Here is a 9,939-nt window from a genome sequence, read left to right on the forward strand (position 1 = left end):
TTAAATTAAAAAAATAATATTTTAGATATTTTATGTAAACTTATATTAAATTTAATGAGCTAAATACCTATTTTTTTTAGTAAATTTTATTTAATAAAAATAAATGAATTGTTTAAATTAAAAAAATAAAAAATATTTTATTTATATTATAATTGTCCCAATATTTTTTTTGTTGGACTAATAATAGAGAGGAGGGAGTTTGGCTGTGTTTTTAATGATTTCCGAACTATAATTCTACCCATACATTTTAATATGATGTTTAAATAGGATGTTCAAATTATATTTTCACAACATTTAGAAAACTTTACAGAAAATCCTGTGTGAGGTGCGATTTTCAATTTTTTTTTTGAAATTTGGCCTAACCGGTCATCTGGCCTGTTTACCAGAACGATGTAATATTTATTTATTTAATTATTTTTCAATTGACACATGTTAATTTTTATATATTCAAAAAAAATATTTTTTGATTTTTTAAAAAACTTTGTGAGCTTTAATAAAAATTTGAGCTGTGTGTTTGGTTATGAGTTGTAAATTTTTATCAAATATCACATGTCACATCAAAAATTTCTCACTCAATTCAAAACTCTTTAAAAAACTGATTCACCAAACAAATTTTCCACACACAAATTATAATTCCAAAACTCATAAACTTAAAATGCAACTTCTATTTTCAAATCATATTTAGAAAACTCTACCAAACCCTACCTTTAGCTCTCGTTTGACACCATCACTTTTTAACTTAAAACTTAAAAAGTTACTAAAAAATTAAAAAAATCAACCACCTATATTAAAAAGTTGAAAATTTTATTTTCTCATTACCTTTTTACACATTTTTTTTATTATAAAAAATCAAAAAAAAAATTCCAAAAAATACTAATTTGTTTACATCAGAACATCTTCAACGGTGAACCAAATTTTTTACCAAATTTGAATAAAAAAATAGCCAATTTTCTCAATCTGATATGGCTTACTCCAACCGTGCATCAAAAGAGAAGTAGTCGACCGGTTGGTTGACCGGCCGGTCAACCGGTAAGGTCAATTTTTTTTTTTAAATGTTTTTTGAACCGTTTGAACCAGTAATTTGAACAATTTGAATCAATTCACAGGTCAATTTTTACATGAGCTGATCGACCGGTTAGTCAACCTAATGGTGGATCAGAAAGTGACTTTTTATCAAATTTCAAATATAATATAAGGTTTGACGAACCATTGGTCATGGCTCATATTTTAATAAAAAAACTAAAACGTTGCCTCGTTTGGGAACAGGCTAATTTAGTAACTTTTTGGCTATTTGGTTAAAAATGTGGGTAAAAAAAACTTGTATGTTTGGGATGACTTTTTGGCTAATTACGAAAAGATGTGCAAAAAGTAGAGAGAAAAGAGAATCTTTGACTTTTTTGTATGGGTTGTTGGTTTTTTGGTGGCCCCGTTTGGAGACTTACTTTTTTAGTCAATTAGCCAAAAAGTTACTAAATTAGCCAAAAAGCCAACAACTCATACCAAAAAGTCAAATATTCTCTTTTCTCTCTACTTTTTGCACATCTTTTCGTAATTAGCCAAAAAGTCATCCCAAACATACAAGTTTTTTTTACCTACATTTTTAGCCAAATAGCCAAAAAGTTGCTAAATTAGCCTGTTCCCAAACGAGGCCTTAGCAACTTTTTCGTTTGGGAACAGGCTAATTTAGCAACTTTTTGGCTATTTGACTAAAAAGGTAAGTAAAAAAAACTTCTATGTTTGGGATGATTTTTTGGCTAATTAAGAAAAGATGTGCAAAAAGTAAAGAGAAAAGAGAATCTTTGACTTTTTTGTATGAGTTGTTGGCTTTTTGGCTAATTTAGTAACTTTTTGGCTAATTGACTAAAAAAGTAAGTCCCCAAACGGGGCCAACTTTTTGGCTAACTTTTTGACTAAAAAAATAAGTAAAAAAAATTTATATGTTTGGGATAATTTTTTGACTAATTACGAAAAGATGTACAAAAAGTAAAGAGAAAAGAAAATCTTTAATTTTTTAGTATAAATTATTGACTTTTTGATTAAAAAAATAACTTTTTAACTTTTTAGCTAAAAAAATAATTCTCGAAACGGAGCGTTAAAATTATCCTGTTTAAAATTGGGGTATTTTAAGTGATCGTTGTTTCTAGACCCTCCGGTGTGAACTCTCTCTGTCGACGCACCATTATTTCTAGGGTTAGGGTTTTTCATCCAACTAGGGTTTTCAATTCACAGAGAGAGAGAGAGAGAAAAGAAGAAGAAGAAGAAGAAGAAGAGAGAAGATTAGCACAGCAATGGGGAGGTACAGAAGCCGAAGCCGAAGCCGAAGCTACAGCCCAAGGCGTGGCAAGCGATACGACGACCCTCGCGAATCCAGGTCTCGCAGGGACCGACGCTCCCCTGCCCCTTCTGGTCTCCTCGTTCGCAACATCTCCCTCGATGCCAGGTCTCTCATTTCTCTCTCTCTCTCTAATTATTATTATTATTATTATTATTATTATTATTATTATTATTATTATCATCATCCTTCAATCCCTTGATCTCTCTCTCTCTCTCTATATATATATCCATATTTATATAATTATTACTTTAGGGTGTTGATTTGTGGTTTGCAATTTTGCATTTAAATTTTGGGATGGTTTGATGAGTAAAATCGTTTAGCAGTTTTGGGCAATTTGATGAATGAGAAAAAATGTTGGTTGGATGTGAACAACCAAATAGGAATTGAATAGATTCATTCACCAACAGTTACAGGGCTACCTCAAGTATTTGATTATTTGTTGTTTAGCCTTTCATTGTTGCGGTTTCTCATGAATTTATAGTTGGTTTAGCAGCAACCTTTTTGTCCCAATTTATATGAGTTCACTCTAATGTCAATCCGATCCACGGCACTGGAGTTCATTTTTTCAATGTTCAGAGTCTTTATGAACTTAATGGGATTTGCGGTTGTGGGTAGTAGGGGATGGGTAGGTTGGCATAGGAACCTTATGTAGGAATTGGCAACGGGGCAGGGTCAAAGAGCCTTTTGCCTATTGATCCACGTGTCACCTCTCGAGGCTCACACGTGGTTAGAGAACATGGAGAAGGTGATGCAGTGGTGACGTGGTTGAGCCACATGGCAAGTGGAGCCATAGACCCAGATACCCTAATTGTTATTTACTTTTTTTTTTTTTGGTAGATAAGTTTTTCTTCTAAATATGTAAAAAATATCATTTTAAACCTTGATCTTGTCATTATATGATCGTTTTAAATGTTATTATTCTCTTACACTCTGTTTAAAAGAAAGAAAAGAAAGAGAAAATCTAATGATTCTACTTGATTCTTTACAGGCCAGAAGATCTTAGAATCCCATTTGAACGATTTGGTCCGATAAAGGATGTTTATCTACCTAAGAATTACTACACTGGGTATGATTATTTTAACTTTTATACTTCCGTATTTTTTTGTTTTGTTGTTTGTTATCAAATATCTAGAGAGTTCTACTTATTCCAAAAAAAAAAAAAGAAGAAAAAAGGCCTCAGGTGTGTGTAGGTGATAGTGGGAGACAGCTGGAGTGTGATTTGAATTTGAAAAGATGGGTGTAGGTGGGGTAATGGGCAGATGGAGGGTGCAGATAGGGCTGCAAATGAGACGAGCTTTGCTGAGCTCAAGCTCGGCTCGTTTACTTGTCGAGCTCGTTTATTGAGCTCGAGCTCGAGCTCGGCTCAATAAGAAATTAGGCTCGAACTCGACTCGACTCGACTCGACTCGTTAACATTAATAAAACTCGAGCTCGGCTCGGCTCATTAATTTTTTTTAATATTATTTATATTATTTAAATAAAGATAAACGAGTCGAGCTTGACGAGCCGAGTTTATACGAGCTCGAGCTTGGCTCGTTTAGTAAATGAGCCTCATAGTCGAGCTCGAGCTCGAGCTCGGTTCGTTTATTAAACGAACCGCGCCGAGTTGAGCCCTTAACGAGCCGAGCCGAGCCGAGCCGAGCTTGTTCATGAACAGCTCGGTTCATTTGCAGCCCTAGGTGCAGAGGATGCTGTGTGGAGGGACTAAGAAGCCTCTGGTTTTGGGCTGGTAGTCTTCTAGTTCACTTCAAGTGGATGATTGGCTGACCCAAAATTCTGGGCTGGCTGGTTGTAATTATGTTGGGTTGGGATCTGTGGCTGGTAATCATTCTTTGGCTGCTAGAGGGAAATGAGTTTCTAATGAGAAACGCAAAAGAGGAGCTTGACACTTTGGGGATCTACATGCCCCAGAGTCGTGGAGATGGGCAGGTGCTTGTCAGCCTTATTTTTCTGTCAAGGTGTTCTGTTTGGGCTTGGGAATGGGTCTGCAGTTATGGTGGAGACAAAAGCCCAAGGCCTACTGTTTTCAACCATGGCCATTCTTCCAGTGAGTGGTGAATGCTGGAGAATGCTGTTGACGAGGTGGGAAGCTCTAAAGTAGTAATATCTGACAATATTCTATGCCTGGGAAGCTCTAAAGTTAGTTTATATCCCCTGATCTAAAAATTAGATACAAGTCATGATTTCTTCGAAATAGGTATTTGTAATGGTTATTGTTATTATGGTTGTTACTGTGTTGCCGTTAATGCTTTTGTTGATATGTTCAGCTACTAGTCAAATGAATTCTGTCTTGAACATAGAGATCAGGGATGAATGGTTTGCCTCTTACTAAATTCTTATTTTGATGTTGATGCTTGGCTTAATGTAGTTCTGATTTGAATTTTTAGGGAACCACGAGGCTTTGGATTTGTGAAGTTCCGTTATCCTGAAGATGCAGCAGATGCAAAGGATCATTTGAACCATACAGTTATTGGAGGACGTGAGATAAGAATTGTTTTTGCAGAAGAGAACAGGAAAACGCCTCAAGAAATGCGTAGGGTTACACGCCCAAGGTGTAATATTGCTGTAGTTTTTTTGTTCTTTTGCAGTATCATCATTTTTCCCTCCTGGGAAAATCTCATTTATCCTTTAAGCAGTTGATGACTTTGTTTTGCTTTATTTTCATTTGTAGTGGAAGAGGAAGCTACAGGAGGCGAAGTCCAGCAAGGTCCCCAAGACGCCGCTATCGCTGTCAGTTCACGTGTTAAACTTTTTTTCGTTCATTTGATATTTTCCCACACTTTTAGACCCACAAATTCACCTACAATGATGTGGCAAGGGACTTGGGTCCTATATCATGCCATATCATTGTGGGTACAATTGTGGGAGTTTCTTGGGGGTCTCAAAACATTTTCCATTTTACTTTTGTTTTTGGGTTGTGCACTTAATGCTTATTGTGGCAGCTTTAAATTATGTCATGTTGTAGTTCGATAATCTCTTTTCCTTGCTAATATGTTGTTATGTTTTGTATGACAGCTTATTCACGCTCACCTTCCCCAGAAAGAAGTGGCATAAGGTCTGGTTTCATATCTGTAAAGAGAGTATTAATTGAACTGTGTTGGTTTTTGGTTTGGGATTCTTGGGCTGTCATTTTATATCTCACACTACTAAGTTCTTTGTGCTTTCACGTTCAAGCTTTCAATGTTGATCTTATGTTATCCCGTTTCTCATCATAATGTTTTTTGGATTGTATGCATAGTTATTGGACTAAAAAAATTTAGTTAGTTACCTTCATTTATTGTTGGAATCATACACATGTCACATTTTTACAAACTAAGTAACTGTCTTGTAGTAACTACTGTGTTTGTGGGCATTCATTTCCTGGAAGAGTGGTTTAAACTGTAGAATAATCTATTGGGTACTCCTGTTAGCTTCTTAAAACACTTTGTTTTCCCATTTGATTCTTTTTCATTTAGTCATATGATTGAGAAATCTCTAAATTTTCTTGTTCGTACAACTCCCGTTTTTTTTGTTTTTTTTGTTTGTATAGATGATGTTTCATTGCTGTGATTTTTTTCATATTCTACACATTTATTGTTCTTTTGGGTGATGTTACGTGTTCTAGTGGATTTGAATGACATCTGCCAGTGGCCTTGTTCATGCAGATTCTTAGTGAAAAAGAGAGACTTAAAGAATTCAGAATTAATAAAGTCAGAGACAAAGATCATAAAGTCGAGACTGCTTGCTTACCTTTTGATCAAAGCCTCTTCAGAAGTTTCATTTCTAAATTCACCTTCATCAATAATAAACTACAATATGCATAGGCCTTTCCTATTTTATGCTTTTGGCTTGTAAAGCTTCTATCATCTAATGGAACCAATTAGGTGGACTTGGTTTGTGAAATGATTACGATCACACAAGAACTTCATTTTCTTTCTGATTTAAATTGTTAGTTTGATGACTTGATGTTGCATACTATCCAGTTAAAGAAAGAATATAGAGCTTGTAATTGGCCAAAGAAAATCTTCAAAGATGGGAACTGGTAGAGGTATGGTGGGTTGTTCAAGAAAAGATAGTATGATGTTTTAAAAAGTTGAGGCAAGAAAGCTGTGAAGTTATCAGATGCTGATCCACCAGTACACCATTTTAAAGCCTTAAACAGTGTTTCGATCAAAGTTTCATGTTTTTGTGCAGAAACTCTGTAAAGGTTCAGGTAAAGGTCACATTTCAGTTGTTTGGATTTTAAGGGAGGTTTGAGTAAATTTTCTTACTTATAAAACAACTTACATAATCTCGCTTATTTTCCTAATCAAGTGTGTGCTGAAATTGCTTTTGTGTAGTAGTATTATTCTTTACTTTTGATAACATTCTCTCACGGGGAAGTTAGAGATGCTTTTTGTTGGTCTTGTATTTCCTGTTAGATGCATTAATAATTGATCCATGAACTTATTTTGCAGTTTTAATATAGAAATTGATTTGTTTGTTTGTGTTTTCTTGTTCACTGATACAGGGACCGCAGGTCCAGGGATGATTATTACTCTCCACGCAGATCTAGATCTGTTTCAAGATCAGTTTCACCACCCCCTGATGAGAGAAATTATAGGTCAAACCAGAAGTCCACAAGGCATTCCAGATCCATTTCAAGGTCTCTTTCTCCACGCCAGGAGAGAAATTACAGGTCAGACCACAGGTCCCCAAGCCCGAGAGAGAATGGTCGTAGTCCCCGTGATGAGAGGTATGATGAACCCAGCAGGTCACCGAGCCCTAGGGGAAATGGGCGGAGTCCCTCAAGGTCTCATTCACGATCCTACAGGTACGTACCATTTTCATAGAGTTTTTGTTTGGATGGAAAATATGAAATTCATGACCTAAGTGGGAGTGGAGCTGTAGTCTACTCAAAAATTTGGTCATAGTTCTCTTTCATTGGGCCCTCATGTTTGATCTGCATATGGGTTTTGGGAATATTGCCTTTGCTTTTGTGGTTCTGAGAAGCAAGATTTTAAAAACTAGACTAGACCGGCTAGTTCAACCGGTTGAACCGTCGACCGGTCGGGGTTCCGGTCCGGATACACCCACTAAACCGTTCAAAGTAAAAAACTGGCTTATTTTGAGAGAACCGGGGAAACCGGCAGTTGAACCGCCGAACCGGTCGACGGTTCACCTGGTCAATAAAATCAAATTTTTGTTTTTTTGTTCCTTTTATTTTATTTATTCTATCTTTCTTATTTTATATTATATATATATATATATAAGAAAATTTTAATTGGAAATCTCTTTTAAGGGTTTCTTCTTGTGAGGAATCCCATTGAGAGCTTGAAATTATTGTGAAAGCCTCTAACTATCTATAAGAAAAAAATTCTTCCAAAAAAACTCAAGAAATCTATGCGGGATTCAATCAAATTTATCGGAAGGAATCTTAAAATTTTGATATCCCTTCAAAATTTTTGCTCTTCTTTCAATTAAATTATTTGAATTAAAATCATATGGAGAGAATATCGAATATTTGATTTCTTCTTCTAAAATTAAAATTAATAATATTTTAAATTATAGTTTTATATTTTTTAGTAAAAAAAAGTATTAGAAGAAATATTTAAGATTATTTAATTTTTTAATTTATAATTTTGTTACTTATATTTTTATTTAAATATAATTATAATATATTTATAATGTCACGGTTTGATTTCAGTTCAGCACGACGGTTGAACCGGTGACCCGTCCACTCGATCTTTTTTCCGGTTCACTCACCAATTCTGTTTTTAAAATATTGCTAAGAAGCATACATGTTTTAGAAAGGCTTTTTGAGGGTTAGCCCTGAGGTCGGGGCCATTATCTCAGCATGCAAGCACTCAAGGAATTGGGGGTCAAGTAACTACTAACTGGGGCTTTTGCTCATGGGACTTGCCTCGAGTAGAAATTTGAAAGGGTTCGATCAACAAATTGCACCAGAAATAAGCGGCTTTTTTGATTTCTCCTCCGCATTATACTTATGATATCTTATATTTGTATATATATTATAGACTTCAATGAGACTTGCTTCAAGTATTAATACTGTGAGGTGAGTTTAACATTTATATACATATTTCAAGATGTCATCCAAAGGACTTACTCTCTCTTATAATATTTCTATGCTTTTCATTATGCTTAGTTTCCTATATTTTTGTAGTTTTAGTTGTTCAACAATTTAACAATTTTTTGGGCTTCAAGACTTGTACCTTAGCTTAACGAGGGTAGACTCTTCTACCTTTAATACTGTCTGTAAATATGGTTTTGTTGACTGAAATAAATATGTGCGTGCATACATGTACATGTTCATACACATTCATATCTGTATTCGTACTCACCCATATGTTCACACATATACATGATGTAACTAATTCATTTATATTGTTTTATTTGCAGTCCTCGCTGATGGATGTTCGACTTGAATTGCAATAGTATGGCATCCTTGGTGCCGTTCTTCGCAGTGTGTGCTCCTTATCAGTGAATGCTAGACTACTACTGTTATATGTAGCCATTTTAATAGTATGTTTGGTAGACTTGACATATTATGTATGTAGCCATTTTAATAGGATGTTTGGTAGACTTGACATATTATGGTGACTTTGTTTTGTTTTTGATAGACCCCTTATTTAGCCCTTTTGGAGTATGTTATTTTGAATGGAGTATACAATTAATGTATCTATTGGTTTCTATGGTTGAATTTGTTGTTGGAATTGCATGTTCGGGTCCTATTGTGGAATGCCTTTACTTGTTTGGACTGGAACCTTGTTCTCTGTATGTATACTAATATTTGGGGCACTGAAATGAAGGTGGAACGGTCTCTTTCCCACATTTCGTTCATTGAAAATTATGTCAAGATTTCATTAACTTACAAAGTGAATAGTCATTTCATTAAGAGATTAAATAATGAACATTGTAATTTAGTCTACTTTCATGTGTACCAAACAGAACAGAAGCAATTTCTTGACGGCATATAAGGGTAAATTTAGGGACACTTCCAGTTATTACAATCACGATTTGAGCAACTCCATTTTTCATTAAATATTGTTTAATTTGACATCTCAATCACAATAAAAATAAAATCCATTTCTCATAAAATGTAGCCTCAGAACTGAAAACTGTATGATTTCCCCCGTACTAAAATTTTGTTTGGAATAAACTAAAAAGAAAAATCTATTGGAAAGTTTTATTTTGGAAATTTTTGAATCATTTGGTCTCATGTTTTAAATGGTTAATTGGAGAGTTTTTACTAAGCGTAGTGTGTGACTAGTTTTTTTTTTTTGGAATGTATGACAGATATGGTGTGATACTTTAATGTGACAGGTATTAATATGACACTCTAACGATGAGACACTCTAAAAAAATTAAAAAATTTCTTAATGTATTTTTTATAAATGTGACGTAGCAAATATGATGTGACATTCCAAAATTTTTACTCATCATTAATGTACTTTTGCCAAATGTGATAACGTGGTAGATATGATATGATACTTCAAAAAAAAAAAAAAAAAAAATCTTTAGTATATTTTTTTCAAATGTGATATCGTGATAGGTATGTTGTGACACTCTAAAAAAATTAAAAACTCCTTCGTGTACTTTTCCTAAATGTGACATGTGGCACTTCA

At 34.4% G+C, this 9,939-nt stretch overlaps 1 protein-coding gene across 2 annotated transcripts; it reads left to right on the forward strand.

The window, feature by feature from the left end:
* The first annotated feature begins 2,086 nt into the window (after window positions 1–2,086).
* On the forward strand, window positions 2,087–9,014 carry SCL28 (SC35-like splicing factor 28). 2 transcript variants are annotated; one of them, XR_014333710.1, is made up of 8 exons: window positions 2,087–2,440; window positions 3,324–3,401; window positions 4,723–4,887; window positions 5,007–5,065; window positions 5,351–5,390; window positions 5,980–6,527; window positions 6,825–7,127; window positions 8,714–9,014. XR_014333710.1 is itself a non-coding variant. In XM_028254955.2 (7 exons), exons 1-7 carry the CDS (start codon window positions 2,289–2,291, stop codon window positions 8,721–8,723), a joined length of 807 nt encoding a protein of 268 aa, XP_028110756.2. In that variant the 5' UTR covers window positions 2,087–2,288; the 3' UTR covers window positions 8,724–9,014. The 2 variants fall into 2 exon arrangements, 1 of the variants encoding a protein (XP_028110756.2); XM_028254955.2 differs by lacking the exon at window positions 5,980–6,527.
* Window positions 9,015–9,939: the final 925 nt, after the last annotated feature.

This window comes from Camellia sinensis, chromosome 6 (assembly GCF_055761805.1).
Source record: "Camellia sinensis isolate YWXY chromosome 6, ASM5576180v1, whole genome shotgun sequence".
Classification (NCBI taxonomy): Eukaryota; Viridiplantae; Streptophyta; class Magnoliopsida; order Ericales; family Theaceae; genus Camellia; species Camellia sinensis.

Excerpts from the sequence above, each read along its gene's own strand:
- SCL28 (XM_028254955.2), top strand. The coding sequence starts at position 2,289 with ATGGGGAGGTACAGAAGCCGAAGCCGAAGCCGAAGCTACAGCCCAAGG. Across the intron at positions 4,888-5,006 it reads CGTAGGGTTACACGCCCAAG|TGGAAGAGGAAGCTACAGGA; the intron begins GTGTAATATTGC and ends TTTCATTTGTAG. Across the intron at positions 5,391-6,824 it reads CCAGAAAGAAGTGGCATAAG|GGACCGCAGGTCCAGGGATG; the intron begins GTCTGGTTTCAT and ends TCACTGATACAG.